The 21,220-nt window shown below is 43.7% G+C and overlaps 1 protein-coding gene across 3 annotated transcripts in view; it reads left to right on the forward strand.

Moving 5' to 3' along the window:
• mrpl13 (mitochondrial ribosomal protein L13) overlaps positions 1-21,220 on the forward strand; it is a 102,779-nt gene that overhangs the window by 51,338 nt on the left and 30,221 nt on the right. For 2 of the 3 annotated variants that reach the window (XM_080194850.1, XM_080194851.1), the window contains exon 6: positions 6,890-7,011. In XM_080194850.1, coding sequence (XP_080050976.1) covers positions 6,890-7,011 — 122 coding nt within the window. Of the gene's footprint in view, positions 1-6,889; positions 7,016-21,220 lie in introns of those variants that run through there. The other variant, XM_080194852.1, reaches the window with a different exon arrangement.

Raw genomic sequence — 21,220 nt, forward strand, 5'->3', positions numbered from 1 at the left:
TGCCTCAGCTGAAAGATAGCACTCCAACAGTGTAGCATTCCTTTGGTACTGCACTGAGTTTATCTGCCTAAGTTAATCACTTGCTCAAGTCTATGCGATGGTCCTTAAACCCACAACCTGACTCTGAGGCAAGAATGCTGCGGTTGATATACAAGCTGAAAAGAGAGCCAGCTAGGGAGAATGTGCAATAAATTTCATTGAGCAAGTAAGAGATTAAAAGATTTTTTTCCCCTGTGAGAAACATTGATTTGTGGGACACATTCCTGGCCAGAAGCAGTGGAAGCTGTGTCGATGAATTACCATTTCAAAAAGTTTTAAGTTTATTTATTAGTGTCACAAGTAGACTTATACTAACACGGCAATGAAGTTGATGTGCCAGTTAAATGCATTGGCCGTACTAAATTCTCTGTCAGTGCACCCAAGCAGGCACCAGAATGTGGTGACTAGGGAATTTTCACAGTAACTTCCATTGCTGTGTTAATATAAGCCTACTTGTAACACTAATAAATAAACTTTAAATTTTTCGGACTGTGGGAGGAAACCGGAGCACTCGGGGGAAGCCCACACAGATACGGGGAGAACATGCAAACTCCACAGACAGTGATCCAAGCTGGAAATTGAACCCGGATCCCTGAGACTGTGAAGCAGCAGTGCTAACCACTATGCCACCGTGCCACATGTAAAGAAGTCTTATTTGGTTGGATCAGCAATGAAGGTTGTTGGAATATATATAAAGGGATAACCTAATACTTGGCGCAAAATAATTCCTGTGTATGCTGTAGGTGAAGTGTTTTATGTATTGAGGGCAGCAGACAAGAAGTGAATATTGGAGGTGTGATGATGGATAATTCATAGAACCATAGGATCCCTGCAGTGAAGAAGGAGCTAAGGCCCTATCCCTGTAACCCCATGCTTTTACCATGCTACTAAGGGGCAATTTAGGATGGCCAATCAATCTAACCCCATAAATCTTTGGAGTGTGGGAGAAAACCAGCACAACCAGACAATTCCACGCAGACACTAGAACGTGCAAATTCCACATAGACAGTGACCAAAGGCTGGAATTGAACCTGGGTCCCTAGCGCTGAGAGGCAGCAGTGCTAGCCACCATGCCACCCCTTGATTTCTCACTTTTCCTCTAAGAAACAGGAGGAAGCCATTTGGTCCATTGACCCTTGGTCTGATTGTGGCTCAACTCTGCTTTTCTGCCTAACCTCCCCACCATTACCTTTGGTCAGACTAAAGATCTGTCCAGCTTGTCCGTGAATGTACCCATTGTCCCAGCCTCCATTGCTCTGGGTGGGGTGGAGGATTCAGTTGATTACATTTTAGGTCAAAGAGTATTTGTGGACACTTATGTTTTGATTAATGAATGGGATTATGTTCATAATTGGTAGGTTGTATGTGGTGCACCTGGGGTGCTACACCCTGGGGAAGGCCTGACAGTAACCAGTTAAGTGCCTGATGGGCATGTAATTACATCAGGCCTTCTCCAGTAGAGACAATCTGGCTAGTGAGATCCCCGTCGCACAGTGGTTAGTACTGCTGCCTCACAGCGCCAGGGACCTGGATTCAATTCCAGCCTCAGTGACTGATGTGTAGGGTTTGCACATTTTCCTGTGACTGCATGGGTTTCCTCCGGGTGCTCTGGTTTCCTCCCACAGTCCAAAGATGTGCAGGTTAGATGGATTGGCCATGCTATATTGCCCTTATTGTCCAGGGATATGCAGGTTAGGGGGATTGACCATGCTGATATTGCCCCCTTGTGTCCAAAACTGTAGGTTAGGAGGATTAGTGGGATAAATATGTGAGGTTACTGGGATAGGGCAGGAGAGTGGGTCTGCATAAGATACTCTGTCATATAGTTGGTGCAGACACGATGGACTGAATGGTCTCCTTCTGCAGTGTAGGGATTCTGTGATTCTATGGTTAAATTCTGTCTGATGGACTTAAAGATCTTTTCTTACCCATGCATTATCCACTCTGTTAACTGTATTTAACGTTGCTACAAATAGCAGGCTATAGCTATTAGCCATTATTTTAATATGGACCATTTTCCTGTTTTGAACTGATGATTTTAAAGAGCTCTGATTGAGAGTAATGGGACAGGCAACTTGACTATAACTATAGTCCAAATATATACAAAATATGCATAAGCCATTCCCATCCTTGATGAGGAATCTTATTGCTTGCAGAGCTGAACAGTATTGACGACATTTGGAAAGTGGAATGATTTGTCAGTGCAACACTGTTCAGGAATGATGGCCTTTAAGACAATGCATAATTATGTAAAACCCGCCCACTGTTAGCTAAAGCTGTTATGTAAAGAAGCTTTCAAAATGCGTCATGAAGGATTTTCCATTTCAGATTTTAAAGGAAACAGTGCCATTTTTAAAGCAGCGTTTGTACATTTTTTTTCTTCTAACAGAATCCTGTTTCATTTAAATCAAAGCCTTGCAAGTATCCAGTATCATGTTCAGGTCAAAGCACTGTGCAACTCAGCTGCAATTCTTCCAGCTTGTCAACACTAACTAGTTAGTAAGTTAGTAATTAGCTGAAACATGAAAAATGGCCACATAAATACTTTGACAGAAGAAACCTAGCTGAGCAAGGAGACATCCGTTTAGGGCAGAGGAATAAAAGGGGAGATTGAAAGAAAAAAAGATCCAAAGATAATGTTAAATCAAAGGGAATTCCTGGCATCTTAGAATACATATACCCATTCTATACATCTGCAGCCTACATGAAGCACCCTATATTATTTTGTAAGCTCAAAGGTGGAAACAATCCAGGCACGGTAGCACAATGGTTAGCAGTGCTGCTTCACAGCTGCAGGTCCTGGGTTCGATTCCCGGCTCGGCTCACTGTGTGGAGTTTGCATATTCTCCTCGTGTCTGTGTGGGTTTCCTCTAGGTACTCTGGTTTCCGGTTTCACAGTCCAAAGATGTGCAGGTTAGGTTGATTGGCCTTGCTAAGAAATTGCCCCTTAGTATCCCGGGATGCATAGGTTAGAGGGATTAGTGGGTATAATATGTGGAGGTAGGGCCTGGGTGGGATTGTGTTCGGTGCAGACTCGATGGGCCAAAGGGCCTCTTTCTGCACTGTAGGGTTCTATGATTCTATATGTGGTTAGGTGCATTGACCCAAATAGGTGCCGCAATGTGGCGACTCGGGGAATTTCACAGTAACTTCATTACAGTGTTAGTGTAAGCCTTACTTGTGACTAATAAACTTTATTTTATTTAGGGAGTTGTAGAAATAAACTGCACTGTAGGGCTTCTATGAGTGCAGAAGGAGGCCATTCAGCCCATTGAATCTGCACCAACTCCAACTCCAACAGAGCATCCTACTCAGACCCTTTTCCCCTAATCCCACGTATTTACCTTGCTAATCCCCCTAATTTACACATCAGTGGAGTGTGGGAGGAAACTGGAGCACCTGGAGGAAACCCACACACGCACGTGCACACGCATACGGGGAGAATGTGCAAACTTCACACAGTCACCCAAGTAGTCCAGCAATTTTGATGCGTTTCAGATATTGGAATCTGAAACCAAAAGGGAAAATGCTGGAAATCTCAGCAAGACTGGCAGCATCTATAAGAAGAGAAAAGAGTTGATGTTTCGAGTCCAAAGCTTTGACAAAGGGGCATCTGGATTCAATGTCGGCTCTTTACCTCATTAAAATTAGGAGAGAAATGCTTTGAAGTTTAATAGAGAATAAAAACAATTGCACTTGTTCAGGAAAGTGTGATAACTCCAAAATGAAGTTTCGCTGGGACATAAAAGCACTGTCGAGGGATACTCTCACCACAGTGGCAACCCCATTTTCACTTGTTTGTTCCCTCCATTTTGAAGTGCCCTCTCCTTCAATTGTTGGCTGTAGCATCTTTCTGCTACCTTCAAGCTGTAAGGCCTGGCCCTCCAGCTTCACTAGCCTGCCCAGAATTGGGCAACATGTGTGGCGGGGTGGGGGTGGTCCTCTGGTCACTAATTGGCAGCTCCAGTGAAAATTACAGTTGAGTGACTGTTTCCCACACACGTGGGTTTCTGACACCCCCCTCCCTCCTCGTCCATTTGACTCTGACCGTGCATCCTGAAGCCAGGTAAAAATCCAGCCCATGACCTTTGGGAGAAGTGCGAGGCAGGACTGCGGAGAAGGGAGGAAAGTCTACAGAATTTGAAATTAAAAAACTGCAGGACCTTGAGAGGGAGTAAGGACTGACTTGATTAACAATGAGAGTGCGGCAAAATAGCAGCTATTCTGAAATGCTTCTCCCCTTATCTGATTGACAGCTAGAAGCTGTATTTTTTTCTGTTCATCCATTTAGGTAGCTCACTCCTGTATCTGCTCTCCGCAATTTAAAATTGCCTGAAGTATTGAACTGTCAAGATCTTTCATAGGTGAAGCACCCTCTTCCAAAGATTTTTGAGTTTTGCAAAATAGTCAATTGCATCTGGGCTTTTGGAGCAACCTGAATAAAAGTATTTATTGGACAGGTTTAATATTTAGGTTCATTTCCATAAATATTTTTCTGTAAAGGTTTGTGAGAGTTACAGAAACCTGGCCATCTGGATCTATGTTGTGCAAAGCAGAAAATCCCATTTTTCTATAAGATGCCAAGAAGAATAAGCTTCTCGCCAAGACTCCATATGTTCAATTCATCTCCTCGTGGATGTAGCTGACTTTCCTTCCAACAGCCTTTGTAAATCCCTACTGCCTTAATTTAACTTTTTAAAGGAAGGTCCCCTCTTAAATTATCTTCAGTCATTGAATTTTGTCACCATTTAACATGTTAGTATTTCTTATGTGAGCACTTTTGTTTTCTATCTGTGATTTGTTCCTATTTTCTAGCCACACAAATTCCGGATACGTGAACTGTAGCTGGTAGACTTCATCCTGTATTGTCTGCTGTACAAGCACAACATTCTCCCAATACGGTGTTCTCCATGCATTGATTAAACTTTTAAAATAAACCTTTGTTTCTGCAGCTCGTAGAATCCTTACAGTGCAGAAGGAGGCCATTCTGCCCATCGAGTCTGCACCGACCACAATCTGATCCAGGTCCTATCCCCATAACCCCATGCATTTACCCTAGCTAGTCCCCCTGATTCTAAGGGGCAATTTAGCATGGCCAATCCACCTAACCCACACATCTTCAGATTGTGGGAGAAAACTGGAGCACCCAGAGGAAACCCACGCAGACACGGGGAGAACATATAAACTCCACACAGACAGTGACGCAAGGCGGGAATTGAATCTGTGTCCCTGGTGCTGTGAGGCAGCAGTGCTTGCCACTGTGCTGCCCATTAACTTGCGATTAACTTGTGTTTTATTTTATCCTTCCTATTGGTAAAGAACATGTAAGTTTTTATAATTCTGGTGAGATTACCAAGTTCTTAAACCTTCGATTCTGCTTGTTCAAGTAGATGAAAATCTCTCCAGAAATGATACCTGATAAGTTATGTGATGTTTAAAAGTCACTTCTTATTCCCTCGAGTTTGTAGCTGTACTGGATCTACCGTTTGCCTGAGAACCCATTAAATGTGAGGTTAACTGTTCAAGAGAAAGGGCTATAACTGTAATACTGAAGCAGGTTAAGGTACTGGGCTACTAATTTAGATACTTGGGCTATTGATCTGGAGATTTGAGTTCAGGTTCCACCATAGTAGCTGTGGAATTTACATTCAGTAAACCTGGCATGAAAGAGCTGGTATTAATAATGGTGACCATAAAATTGCCAGATTGTTATAGAAACCCACGTGGTTCATTCATTTCCCTGGGGAAGGAACTCTACCAACCCTTATCTGGTCTGGCTTATATATGCCTCCAGACAATATGCAACATTGTGGTTGACTTTCAACTACACTCTAAAGTGGACTAACAAACCACTCAGTTGCCTTGGTGGCAACTAGGGTTGGGCAGTAAATGTCAACCTTATCAACGACACCCATATCCTGTGAATGAGTTTTGAAATATTGATTGAGAAATGTTGTCATTAAGTAACACGAGGTTTGTTGTGCAGAGCAGCTTTTTAAAGTGACTTTCAGAATTGAACCATAGAATCATTGAATCCCTGCCGTGCAGAAAGGAAAATATTCGACTTATCGAATCTGCACTGAGTCTCCAAAGCAGCACCCTACACAGGCCCAATCCCACTAACTCCACGCATTTACCATGGCCACTCAACCTAACCTGCACATCTTAGGACATTAAAGGGCAACTTAGCATGTCCAATCCACCTAACCTACATATCTTAGGACACCAAGGGGCAATTCAGCATGGCCAATCCACTTAACCTGCACATCTTTGGAGTGTGGGAGGAAACTGGAGCACCAAAGAAAACCCAATCAGATCACGGGAGAACATGCAAACTCCACGTAGACAATGACCCAAGGCCGGAATTGAATCTGGGTCCCTGGTGCTGTGAGGTCGCCGTGCTAACAACTGTGCCACCGGGCTAACCTACTAAAATTAACCCAACTTATTCCAAGACGAAGGCTGAGAGAAGGAACAATTAAAGTCACAACCAGAACAAATGTCCACCACTCTACTGCAGTTCAAATAACCGTCCCCACCAAAAGAGTTCTGGTTTTATGTAATTGCCTTCATTCATCACTGCTAGTGACACAATGTTGTGGGTTCTTTTTACTCCTTTTTGCTACAATAAACTAGGCACAGCCTTTTCTGCCAGCAGAAGATAGAAAGTTACTTAATGCGATTTTTCAGAAAATTAGTGTTTAATTTAACGTCCCTGCAGTGCAATGTTGTGTAGTTATCTTCATTTGAAATCAGTCTGCCACATATCAAAACGTTGCCGGAAATAAAATTGGTAAATCCTGAAAGTGGCCTCATCTTTCTACCTCTTGCTTTTTTTTATTTCATAAAGGTTATTCCAGATGAAATTCTTAAGAACCTGGTAGAAGAACTTCCACAGCCGCGCAAAGTACCCAGAAGGTTGGATGAATACACCCAGGAAGAAATTGATGCCTTCCCAAGGCTATGGACACCGTAAGTGGAATATGACCTTCAGTTGATGGGCCAAATTTATCAATGTACAAAACAGCACAGCAATTTTCTTTTATTTAAAACATTATATTGGGTTAGGTTCAGAACAATAAAACTCTGCTGTGAGTAATGAGCTGTGTATTTTTCAAACACTAACTTTGGTGGGGCAGTGGATAGTGTTTTGTTTAAATATCTACTTTACTGCAATCATAAAGACCGATGATTTACTGCTCTACTGCTAATCAGCCTTCCAACTGGTGATGAATTGCCTTAGACAACTGTGTTCCTGACTAAAACTTCACATCGCCATTTTTTCTGAGTTCACTGGTGTTCTAATATGGTCTTGGAAATAGTGTGAGTTTAACTTTTGTGAGTGCAGTGAAGCCTGTTTCACACTGAGCAGAGCAGAGGAAACATCTGGAAGTGAATGGAGCATGAATTATTGGTCCAGACAATGAAGATGTACAGAATATACCGTTCCCTCTCTGGAGACCCATTTGTTTGTGGCGCGGAACATAAAGTTAATATCTTTTAGCAAAGTATTTATTAGTAGCTGGAAAAACATTGCCCAAAGATTTATTTTGAAAATATTTTCAGCAGAGGAATAGTTAAGAAAGATGAACTGTAACTGCTAGAGTGCTTTCTCTCTCTGTCTCTTTCTTTTCTGTCTCTTGCCTTTCTCTCTCTCTCTCCTGCTCCATCTGCACCCCCCTCTTTGTACTCTCACCTACGCCTCATACCCTCTCCTCCCCTGCACTATTGCCTTCCCTGTTTGCATCCATCTCCCTCCCTCCCATTCTCTCTCTCACTTTGCCCCTCTTCATGCCCTCTCCCTTTTTGTCCCTCTCTATCTTCAACCTTCTCCCCATTTCTGTCTTCTTCTGTCTGCTGTCTCTCAGTGCCTACCCCCGTCTGTCTCAGTGCATCTCTCTCTTGCTCTCTCATCACCACCTCATACACCCATTCTGTCTACCCAGCACACATAAGCATGCATGCCCCATTCCCACTTTCCCCCCCCATTCCCACTTTCCCCCCCATTCCCACTTTCCCCCCCATTCCCACTTTCCCCCCCCCATTCCCACTTTTCCCCCCCCATTCCCACTTTCCCCCCCCCCATTCCCACTTTCCCCCCCCCATTCCCACTTTCCCCCCCCATTCCCACTTTCCCCCCCCCATTCCCACTTTCCCCCCCCATTCCCACTTTCCCCCCCCATTCCCACTTTCCCCCCCCCCATTCCCACTTTCCCCCCCCATTCCCACTTTCCCCCCCCATTCCCACTTTCCCCCCCCATTCCCACTTTCCCCCCCCATTCCCACTTTCCCCCCCCATTCCCACTTTCCCCCCCCCATTCCCACTTTCCCCCCCCCATTCCCACTTTCCCCCCCCCATTCCCACTTTCCCCCCCCCATTCCCACTTTCCCCCCCCCATTCCCACTTCCCCCCCCCATTCCCACTTTCCCCCCCCCATTCCCACTTTCCCCCCCCCATTCCCACTTTCCCCCCCCCATTCCCACTTTTCCCCCCCCATTCCCACTTTCCCCCCCCCATTCCCACTTTCCCCCCCCCCATTCCCACTTTCCCCCCCCCATTCCCACTTTCCCCCCCCCCATTCCCACTTTCCCCCCCCCCATTCCCACTTTCCCCCCCCCCATTCCCACTTTCCCCCCCCCCATTCCCACTTTCCCCCCCCCCATTCCCACTTTCCCCCCCCCCATTCCCACTTTCCCCCCCCATTCCCTGACCCCTAGCACTGTCCATATATTTCAGTGCAGTCAGAAGCGTGATGTTCATGCTGCTTTTGGAACCTTGGCTGTATATCAGCTTCTAGAAATTGTAGTTGTTTTTGCATTAGGGACTGACATCATTGCTCCTTACACTGGAGATGGAAGTATTGTGGCAGCTGTATACAACAGTATTGTTCTTTTTGGTAGCGTTTCTTTTGATTGCTTTTCAAGGCTGAACAAGTCATTAATAATGTATTTCTTCAGAGATGTGATGAGTCCCTTTTAACAGGTGCAGGTTGTGATTAATTAATCACACGGCAGACGATGGCCTGCCCCGAATCTCCAAACTGTTGGTTTGAAGTGTGCAGAGTGTTGAGCCCAGAGACAGTGCTGCAGATCTGCCTGTGGGTTAAGCATTATCCTGCCTGTTTTGCCACCTCAATTCTGACTCTCAGTACACGAACAGAAGTGAATGATGATTGATCAGTCAAAAATTGAAATAGCTCCATAGATTGACAAAGGGTTCATACAATTGAGGCATAATAGATTTAACTTAACTTTCCAGTTAAATTATAACGAGATCTAAGAGGAGCATTGAGGCCATGGTAAAAACCCAGTTGTATGAGGCAGGTCGGGATAGGGAAGGAGGGAAGAAACAGGACCTCGTAAATCAGATCATTAAACATAAACTGGAGATCAGAAATTTACATCCATTGGAGGCTGCAGTTCAGAGATATACAGATACAATCACAAGAAGCACCAGGGCAAAAGGTGCCACAACAGCTAGAGAACTATAACATGGTCAAACTGTCAAAAACATAGCTAAATCCAGAGGATTAATCTAACCCTCAGGATGATGGAGTGTTTAGAAATGGCCAAGGGACAGAATAATAGAATTTTGTAATTGGGACTAAATATAGAATCTGCAGTGTAGAAGGAGGCCATTTGGCCCATCGAGCCTGCACTGACAACAATCCCACACAGATCCTCTCCCCGTAACCCCACTTATTTGCAATCTTAATCCACCTCACACTAAAGGGCAATTTAGCATGGCCAATCAACCTAACCAGCACATCTTTGGTCTGTGGGAGAAAACCGGAGCATCCAGAGGAAATCAGTGTTAACACGGCTAATGTGCAAACACCATGCTGACAGGGATCCGAGGACAAAATTGAATCCGAGTCCCTGGCGCTGTAAGGCAACAGTGCTAACCACTGTGCTACCATGCCAACCAAGAGGCGTCCTCTGTATAAGAAAAACCCAGTAACAGCAGTCAGCATAGAGTCAGGAGAGAAAGCTGCTGTTTGCCAAAGCTCTTCAATGAAATGTCATGCAAAAATGGATTATGTAGATGTACCTCGACTTAAAAAAGGCTTTTGGTAAAGTTCCACATGGAAGACTATTAATCAAATTAAGAACTGTGGTGGTCTGAAGAAAACCCGCAAAATGAAAATAAAGTTGGCTGAAGCGTAGTGAGACTTGTGTTTTGTGACCTAGAAAGGAGGAAACCATGAAGTAATCCTGTAGTGGTAATAAATTGATAGCACTGCAGAAAAAGCTAACCAGAGTATTACTCAGTTGAACCATTGGCTTAGCACTACGTTTATTGGATGGATGAAGGCCATGTACCCAAAGATCTGTGTGGTGACTAGTTACCAGGCCACATTCTCCTCGACGTCCATACCTCTGCAAGTGAGATAAGGAGGTGGCAGACATTAGCACTGAAAGCTGAGATACAGCAGTCATTGACAGATGTGACCTCTGTGAAGGCTGATGGTTTGGAAGAGCATTGAAAGAGGAGAGCAGAAACGAGAAGCTCAACTGACTTAGAAGAGGGTCTAGAGAAAGCAGGGATCAGCAATTAGCGCTTGCTCTCAGCCCACTTCTTTCTCTGCAGCAAATAAGGCAGAGATTGCCAGGTCAGAGTGTGGTCCTGAACGACATCAATCGATGCTTAACAGAGTCAAGAACCATGACACAGATGAACAGAAGCCTCTACGTGCTGCTTCAAATTAAACTCTGGAAATAAAGTTAATGGACATGGATACAAAATAGTAAAGTGTTACTTGAAAACATATCTGGAAATTTTGTCTTCACTCTTATGGTTCAGATCAAAAACTCCAAAGTGTTTCATAGAGCCCACCTGGATCCTAAGTTTTGCATCTTGAATTTGGCTAGGATAAGCATAATATGCTTCACTTTAGGGAACTTTTATTAAACAAAGTTTAATTAAGAATATAATTAACATGTATAGTAAGAAAATTAGCAAAACATTTTTATTAATTGTTTTGATTTTGTTTACAATCACAATAATGTATAACCCTCAACAAATATATCTTAGACGTTCCAATCAAAACCAATTCCATAAACAAACCTTTAAATGGGTTTGATGTAGCAGAGACTAATGCTCACGTGATGCTGGAATTGAGTCCTTTGGATTAATTCTGCAGTTTTCTTGATAGACTCAGAACAGTTTTTCAGCCAGGACAGCTTCCGAAACACTAGGGAGGCATTAGGCAATGCACCAACAGCAGATTCTCGCCTTCAGAAAGGCAAGACCTTGCTTTCAGATCACCAGCAGAACTTCCAAATAAATCAGAGAGAGAGAGAAACACTTCTTCTGTTCAGCTTGCTGTCTCTTCTAGAACTAACCTGCAGCTCAAACAGAAAATGTCACCTGACCTGTCAACCAGTTTTCCTCCTAACAATGCAGAGCCACAAAAGATTCCGCAGTAAAAATAAAACCCCCCAGCAATAAAAGGACATTTGCAAGCAAGCTGGTGCCATAATGAAAAAATAACTGAAGCTAAAAAGACCTGTTGACAACTGCAGAAACCATGATGTAGAAATAAATCTCTTAAAAGTTCACTAACATCACAACCCAAAGAATGACCGCTGTCCAGTAAAAACCCTGGACATTAAAAACCCTTGGCATGGTGGCACAATGCCAGGGACCTGGGTTTGATTCCTGGCTTGGGTCAATGGTCTGTGTGAAGTCTGCACATTCTCCCCATGTCTGCATGGGTTTTCTCCGGGTGCTCCGGTTTCCTCCCACAGTCTGAAAGATGCATGGGCTAGGTGCCTTGGCCATGCTAAATTCTCCCTCAGTTTACCTGAACAGGCGCCGGAGTGTGGTGACTAGGGGATTTTCACAGTAACTTCATTGCTGTATTAATGTAAGTGCACTTGTGATACTAATAAAAAACAGCCAATTGAATCCTACAATGGTGAGGGGAGTTTGTCGATCTCTCTGAATTGATGAACTGACATGAGCCTTCCTGAAATGTAGTTAATGTAATTTGCTGTTTGCACCTTTCACTCAGATTTTCTTTTAGCCAAGCTCACTTGAAAGGTCAATAATCAGCAAGGGAATTGTAAAGGTGGCGAACTTTCATCGTTAAGGTTCCTGAGCTGCTTTACCAGTTTTGGTGCTTGGTACTTGGTCTTGGATGTAAGGGGGCATTTGGGCAACAGTTAAATTATGTTTTTAGTTTGTCTTTATTGTTCAGAACACCTTACTCAAAAGAATAAGAAATGTTGTAGTTTGTTAAGCAGTTGAACGTAAGAGGCAATGGGCAGAGTGGAGGCAATGGAATTAAGTTGAAGTTGCTCGAACCACAAACTAAGTGACTGCCTCCTGTACTACAAGTTTAGTAAGTTATATAATACAACAGTATTTCCATCTCGGTCTGATCGCTGAGTTCTGTGCTTGGCTGTACAACTGCAGCAGAACCCAGACATGGATTGCTGTCAACATTGAATTTATGAAAACGGCTAATTCTGTTGTCATTTCAATCTGTCTTGCTGCTGAACTCCCAGTGTATTTAAAAGGAACCAGGTGTTCAGTAGCAGAGCACAAAGCTGACTGTTCACGTTTAATACAATGAAATCTCAGTGAGAACTGTGTGGCTGTATCTTATTTAAAACCCACAATTATTTTCTAAGAACTCAAACACATATATTGTCCAAAACTGTAAAAAGCACAAAGTAAACACCAGTTTTGTTAGATTAGAGGCTGCACTTTACCGTCCACATATTTTGATGAGAGTATTCATTATCTGTCAGTAAAGAGCTATTCCACCCTCTTTGAGGTGTTCAGAAAGCCTGTGTGTGATTCACCTGGACAGGAACCACTCTTTAGCCTCCATTTTCACTATACATTCAGATTTAAGACACAGAAGTGAAGGAAGTGCTCCCTTTTGATGTATCTAGTCTAAACAACAGAACAGCTGCTGTGGCTTCCCAAACGTTTCCTCACCCACCTAGTTGCTAACATAGACAAAAGTCTTATTTTCTAAGACTTTCTTTTCTAAGGCCCCCAATCATCCTCATGCCAGCTGCTGTCGGAAAACTGCCAATCATCTCTCTCTGCCACCAGTCTCCAATCTTAGCAACCTCTTTGAAGACCTTGAGGACATCATTACCACCCAGCTCTGCGTCTGTCCTTTTCTCTTCAGTCTGGTGTCTGCCATGTCCTCTTTATACCATTGACACTAAACCTGGTGTTGTCAGACTTTTTACTGTGATCAAAGTCACCCAGTGGTAGTCTTTGTGTCCACTCACTCTTCTTGATATGTATCCTGATGGTACTGCTCCCAATCTCAACCCCCTCCAGCACTGTGTTCCTTTAAACGTCCTCTGCTCTTCCAACAGCTTCCTTTGTATTCCTGTGCCTTCAACCATCTCAATCAGACAGTCTATGCTGTTGACCCGAAATTCCTCTGCCTCACTTGTATCGGTACTTTTCTTTGAAGTGTCAGCCTTGATTCAGTGGATAATAATCTCCCCTCGCAGTCAGATGCTTGTGGGTGCTTGCAGATGAGACATCAAACTGAGGTCCTGCGTCATGCTCGTGTCAAGAGCTAGTTTTAAAATTTGTTAAGACAACACTGAAGCCTTTCTAGTGTGAAGGCATCCATTACTTTTGTCCCTAATGCCTTTTCACCTCCTCTCAAATTCAGCAAATCAAAACGATGCAAAGCTTGGTTGTGGGTAACTGAAAGGCAAGTCCAGATTCCTGTGTTTAAACAGTTGTTCTAATGCAAAGACAGCTTCTCCAATTCAGCAAGATCAGCTTCTCTCTGCAGATCACAGAGACATCTGAGTATGAATCGAGGGCACTTGGTGGTATGCTTCCATCTCTTCAGATGTCACCATTTGAGACATGCTCGGCAGAGTTCAGTAAGGGCCTGGAGGAGATGACCTCACATGGCACTAAATTCTCGGGCACCATTATGCCAATGGAACTGAGACTCAAGAAGTAATTGGGTCGGCCAGAACCAGCTAGAGTCAATGCATGTTGGGTAATCAGGACCTATCATCCAGGTACAATCCAGTCTTCAAGACTAATCCCTGAATTAAAACAAACATTAGCTAGCTTCAGTCAAGGTATCAGTGCAGTCCTGCATGCCAGTGACTGGGACCTCTACTTATACAGGTGATCTCCAACACCAAACTTACTGATTTGTTTGTGCCACACCCTGTCAGCAGACTCAGTATTGATTTAAGGGCCACTTATACAGGTCTAATTGAAGAAGCCTTTGACTGAGTGGCATCTCTTGTATGGCAAAGAAACTGGATGTATTATGTGACAGGAAGTGACCATCTCCTGGGAAGAAACCTGGACCAATTCTCAGTAGACAGTCTGAGTGCATCCCAGCCTCACTCTGTACCAGTGACAGATAGAATCATAGAATTCCCACAGTGCAGAAGGGGGCCATTCGACCCATTGAACCTGCACCAACCACAATCCCACCCAAATTCTATCCCCACAATCCCATGCATTGACCGTGCTAGTCCTCCTGACACTAAGGGGCAATTTAGCATGGCCAGTCCACCTGTCCGACACATCTTTGGACGTTGAGACAAATTTGACACATTTTCTTGGGGTTGAGAACTTGGCCTCTTGGTTATTCTCCTTTCTCCGCAGCCCTGCCTGACTTAACTAACAGACTGCAGTTGCATTTTTGGTCCTTAATTTGATGTACTGCCTTGCACCTGTTGCCATAAATGATTTCAGAGGCAGCCAATCTGGTGAACTCAAGCTGGTTTAATATATGCAAGGTGTATTATAGTCCCCCTGTTAAAGCTAATTGGCATTCTTTGACGGAGGCACTGGTAATAGATATTGGGAAGGGAATGTATTATGGAGCCCTCGTTATCTTTCTGTTATGTTGCCTGAGTCAAGAGACCCCTGTGTAAAGAGGTTTAGCTGTGAAAGGTGCAAAAACACTGCAAACATGACTGCCAACAGGACCTAAAGCATATGTTTATATCTGTGCTCAGCTCCTGGAGCCTACTGTCAGAGCTGGGTATTGCACTTTGATCAGGTCTGCTCCAATCTGGAACTAGGCACCAATGGAGAGCAACTGGGTCCACACTTTTTGTGGAAATTCAATCCCACACATGAATTGTGTACACCACACTCTGAACTCTGAACTCTGCTTCAGCAGTCCACTACTTCACTACCAAAATATGCTACACTCTTTTAACATTTTTATAGCTAACCTGTCCAGACTACCAAAACAAATCTTCTTCACCCAGTTCAAGGAAGGCTCCCAAACAAGAGGAGGACAAAGGAAGAGCTTCAAAGACACCCTGAATGATTAACTCAAGAAATGCAACATTGACATCAACATCTAGGAGACCCTTGCTCAGATGAGACCTACTTGGTGGAACCTCCTGATTGAAGGGACACAATTCTTTGAGGAGGCCCGGAAAAGGAGCCTGGAAAAAGAATCTGAGTGATCTAGAATCCAATGACCAAACCCACCTCCCAGAAACACCTGTCAAGTATGCGGCCATAGAAGTGGTTCTAGGTTTGAGTTCATCAACCACCCACAGAACCCATGACCGATAACGTGGAGTTTCTTAGATGGAGGCTCATACTTGTTAGTGATTGATCGCTGAAGAAGAGAATATTTCAAATCACCATCTTATTCAATAGAATGTTTCATTCAGTCTTTTAAGAAGACCTCTGTTTGTTTTACTTGCAGGCAGATAAACCCTGACAACTTGCTAAGAATTAATTTGAATTAACCGGGCATGGGAAAATTACTTGATTTGAAGTTTGCAAATGTAACAGGGCAGAATCACTGAAAATGCTTGTACCCTGATTGATGGAGGAAGTTTCAGTGTGGAATCCAGAGGTCAAACTTTATTCAGGGAATGAGGAAGGAAGCAAGCAGTGAATAATCTAACTTTACTTGCTGTCCGTTTGTTCCTCCATAAAGATGGTGAGCTGTGTAAAATGGTATAACAAAGGCAGAGTTAATTAAACGCTATAATCTTTCTTAGCCCTCTGACTGATCTAGACTGTGTAGGTTTCCCGTGGGCCCCATTACAAATGTGTTGGGAGATTTATTGCCAGTGGTTCTGGGTTTTACTGCAGCTTAATTCGAAGAGCCATAAGGTTTAAAGTAATGCAAAAGTATTTGAGCTGAGCTTGATCTGTAGCTTTTTAAGTAACGTAACTTGCTGCGCAATAAATCTGCTCTTATACTCAGTCATGAAAATGTTAGTTAGCAAAGTAAACCTCATCTTAACCAAACAAACTCGCTACTGGTTCTGCACAAATGTTTGATTTATCGCAAGTAAGGTGTGGCTTTGTGCCAATCAAAGCTCCAATAACCAAATGTGTCCTCAAAGTTCTTTATGTTTGCATTTTAACGGGGTGGGTTAGGGAGGATTCTGGAAAAATTTTGCTGGAAATGTAAATGCTCCCACATGTCAGATTTCGGGACTAATTCCTAAAATTAAAGCTGCCACAAGTAGAATTCAAGTAGCTGGTTTGGGAACAATGTTGTCTGCAAACTCCAGAATCGCACAATTATGGTGTGAAATCAGTTTAAAATGCTGTTTAAAGCAAAATGCAGGTCGTGTGATTAAACCGTCGCAATCAGAGAAAAGTATGTTGGAAAATCTCCTGTGCCAACACAATGAACCATTTGACATTAACTTTTATGCTGTGCTATTTTATGCTTCAGTAAAAAGTCTGAACTGTCCCATCACCCTTGTAATTTAGTCTCAGGAACTTCTATTCATTGAGTGCCAATCTCTTTTTCCAGACCACTATAATGTTCAATTACTTTCCTTCAAGAAACCTCTCTCGCACATTTTACTCAAAGTTCTTGTGTTTCTTTTTAGAAAGAAGGTAAAGAAATGGCTTTGCTCTCCAACAGAATGCAGTAATTTATGCAAAATGGAAGAAGGCTGCATTTGAGTATTGCTTTAAGAACTATACTCATATTTGTCCTCATTTTCAAGAGTACATAAATGAGTTGACAACTGTACACTTTATCATCTTGGGTATCTCAATCTATCATTATCAATCTATCTCTCTTCATTACGTTTTCTTTTCTTTCAGCTTCTCCCATTTTACCTGGGGTCACCATAATGCTGGCTGATCACCCTTTTCCACCTCCTCCTGTCAGTCACCTATTCCTTTTCCAGTGCTGCTGCATTTAAGTCTCTCGCCATTGCATCTTTCTAATTGGTCTTAGACCTTCCTCTTCTCCTGAGTTACGACCAGGTGTGGACAGAAAGTGAGGCCTTGCACTTTCCCATTCCTTGATTGATTGTAACAGAGTTTTTTGAAATTTACAAGGATGTAAGTATCAGTTCAATGCTGATTTTGTGCTGATTACGAAGGACTCAAAAGTCACTGTTGAGTTTATACACAAGAGGTTAACTTTTTTTTAAGCTCAAAATCCACCCACAAAAAATTTTTTAAAACATTTTTAGAAATTAACCACATCTCCTAACCATTGCAAAACACGCGCACATACACATTCGTAAAATTATGTTATGTAGTAGAGGAGGTTAACTTTTAACTAAATTAAAAGAAGGCACAGAATAACGAGTTCACTGTTTTTGAGTCCTTTGCTATTGTTCATGGGGTTGTGACCAATGAAAATTGCAACTTCTGAAGACAGCCTCTTTTAAACTGTATGCCATCTTTTTCAAAAGTGGATGCTATGCATCTGAGGTTCCTTTCAATTGTAATTCTCTATCTCTGTGATGGATTCCAAAATGGAACAGAGATGTGGTCTTGAATTTGAGAACAGCAGAGAGAGAGATGGTATTACTGGTCCACTGCTCAGACTGCTACTACTACTTTTACCATAACCTGCAGGCAAGCTTGACTGCATAGCTTTTCACAAGGTGGTTTTGGCTCATGTGACAGCTTCTGTTGGTACACAATGGAAGATGATCCATATTAACGAGATTAGCTTTTAACTCCCATCGTCAAAGCTATCAATATGCCACTGAAACAGAGAGAGGGGCCCTTAGAACCTCCTTGTATAATAGCTTTGTTAGTCCTTCATTCTGACTGGAAACTACGAGGCGCAAAGTCTAGAGGCCCATTGGACATCATAAATCTCTATGACTGCCAAAGGTATGAATGCTATTCAGAGTGAGAAAATAAGTCATGCCCTGTTAGTTTACCAGATTCACACCCTTTAGCCATCATTTCAAATCCAAGAGTATCCAATTGCAGGGGGTAGTAAATGTATCGACTTCTGTAATGTCCTTCAACTGCAGTCGTGGTTTTATTTGCATTCCAACAGGGCTATTCAAATGGAGGAAGATGTTTTAAAGCACGTTTAACTTTAGGAGGTGTGTAGCTGTGGCTCAAGATGGGAAAAAACAAGGAAATTGAAGAAAGTTAACAGCTGGAAGCATTGCAGAGGTTGTGAGAGCAGAGAGAGTGGTGACAAAATGAAAGGGTTGGTGGATATGAAAAGGACAAAAGCCAGTGAAATTGGTAGAGATGTGTATTGTGTACAGTTTTGCTCTCCTTACTTGAGAAAGGATATACCGGCACTGGAGGAGATTCACTAGGCTGATGCAGGAGTTGAGAGGGTTGGCTTAGGAGAGACTGAGTAGACTGGAGCAATACTCATTGAAATTCAGAAGAATGAGGGGAGATTTTATAGAAACATACAAAATTATGAAGGGAATAGATAGGATAGAAGCAGGGAAGTTGTTTCCACTGGCAGGTGAAGCTGGAACTTGGGGGCATGGCCTCAAAATAAGGGGAAGCAGATTTAGGGCTGAGTTGAGAAGGAACCTCTTCACTCAAAGGGTTATGAGCTTGTGTAATTCCCTGCCCAGTGAAGCAGTTGAGGCTACCTCATTGAATGTTTTGAAGGCAAGGATAGATACATTTTTGAACTGTAAAGGAATTAAGGGTTATGATGAGCGGGTGGGTAAATGGAGCTGAGTCCATGAAAATATCAGCCGTGATCTTATTGAATGGCAGAGCAGGCTCGAGGGACGAGATGGCCTACTCCTCCTAGTTCGTATGTTGTGGTGAAGTGAGCTGAGATGGAGGTGAAAATCAACGCTTTGCATTTGTCACTAATTAAAATGGCTTGTCTGCTGGATTAATAGATTTAAATATTTCCACAAAATTCAATTGCATGTTGACCCGACTGCACTCAGCTGTGTTGACTAAAGACTTACAGCTTTATAATCTGTCATAATTGCAATAATTTGTTAAATCACCAATAAAGGTCCAATTATTGATGTCCACAGTACTGTACTCCACTCAGCACCTCTCGTCAATCTGACGTTATGGCTGTCATAACCCTTTTATCTTGAGGCTGTGCCCCCTAGTCCTATTGTCTTTTTTGAGCGGGAAGAGTCTTTCCACCTCTATCCTATCCATCCCATTCATCATCTTATACGTCTCAATGAGATCTCCTCTCATTCTTCTAAACTCTAACGAGTACAAGCCCAGTTTATTCAGCCTCTCCTCATAGCTCAACCCCCTCAACTCCGGTATCAGCCTAGCAAACCTCCTCTGCACTCCCTCCAAGGCCAAAATATCTTTGCGCAGGTGCGGCGCCCAAAAATGCACACAGTACTCCAGTTGCGGCCTCACCAATGCCCTATACAGCTGCAGCAAGACCTCCCTACTTTTATATTCAATCCCCTTCGCTATGAAGGCCAGCATCCCATTCGCCTTCCTGACCACCTGCTGCACCTGCAAGCTGGGTTTTTGCGACTCATGCACAAGGACCCCGAGGTCCCTCTGCACCGTCGCCTGCTGCAGTTTTTCGCCTCGTAAGTAATAGTCCTTCCTACCACTTTTCCTACCAAAGTGGACCACCTCACACTTGCCAACATTAAATTCCATTAAATTGACAGGATTAAGGAAGTGAATGGGTGGCTCAGGGATTGGTGTGGGAGGAATGGGTTTGAATTTATGGGGCATTGGCACCAGTATTGGGGTAGGTGGGACCTGTTCGGGCGGGATGGGGTTGGTCTGAACCGTGCTGGGACCAGAGTGCTGGCGAATCGAGTAAAGAGGACTGTAGACAGGGCTTTAAACTAATTAGGGGGGGGGAGGGTGTGAGGGTAGGTGACCTTACGAGGTCTAAAGTTAAGGAGAGTTTACATGTAAGGGAAGAGGCCGAGGATGTCCCAATAATAGAGGGAGTAGGGGGCGTGAGTATAGTTGGTGGCGTTGCGGCAAATAGGGTCCAGGTGAAGGCTGGGATGAAAGCACTTTATCTGAATGCACGAAGCATTCGGAATAAAGTGGATGAGCTGATGGCGCAGATCGACACAAATGGATACGATCTGGTGGCCATTACAGAGACGTGGCTGCAGGGTGACAGGGACTGGGAGCTGAATGTACAGGGCTATCAAGTGTTTAGGAAGGATAGACAGGAGGGAAAAGGGGGGGGCGTAGCTCTGCTGATTAAGGATAGCATCACGGTGGTAGCAAGGGATGATATTGGAGCCAAGGAGCAGAGGGTGGAATCGTTGTGGGTGGAGATTAGGAACAGCAAAGGGAGGAAGACGCTGGTGGGTGTCGTCTATAGGCCCCCGAATAATGATCTGGAGATGGGGCGGGCTGTTAACGCGCAAATAAGTGCGGCGTGCAAGAATGGGACGGCCGTAGTTATGGGGGATTTCAATCTGCATATTGATTGGTCGACCCATGTTGGACGTGGGGGGCTCGAGGAAGAGTTCTTGGAATGCTGCCGGGATAGTTTCCTCGAACAGTGTGTGTTGGAGCCGACGAGGGAGCGAGCTATCTTGGATCTGGTGCTATGTAATGAGGCGGGTAGAATTAGGGACCTTGTGGTGAAGGATCCTCTTGGGGAGAGTGATCATTGTATGGTGGAGTTTCTGGTGCAGATGGAGGAGGAGAAAGTGGGTTCCCGGACGCGCGTTCTTTGTTTGAATAGAGGGAAATACGGTAGGATGAGAGAAGAATTGGCGAATGTGGACTGGGAGAGCGCGTTGGAGGGAGGGTCTGTTAAGGAGCAGTGGAGGATCTTTAAGGAGATCTTCCTTGGTGCTCAACGGAAATTTATTCTGATGGTCAAAAAGGATAGTAGGAGGAGAGGTAATAAGCCATGGATAACAAAGGAGGTGAAGGAAAGTGTTAAACTAAAAGCGGAGGAATTTAGAGTAGCTAAGAGTAGTGGGCGAGAAGAGGATTGGGAGAGGTTTAAATGTCAACAAAGAT

Source organism: Carcharhinus amblyrhynchos, chromosome 8, assembly GCF_965287045.1.
Source record: "Carcharhinus amblyrhynchos chromosome 8, sCarAmb.v2.hapA, whole genome shotgun sequence".
Lineage (NCBI taxonomy): Eukaryota > Metazoa > Chordata > Chondrichthyes > Carcharhiniformes > Carcharhinidae > Carcharhinus > Carcharhinus amblyrhynchos.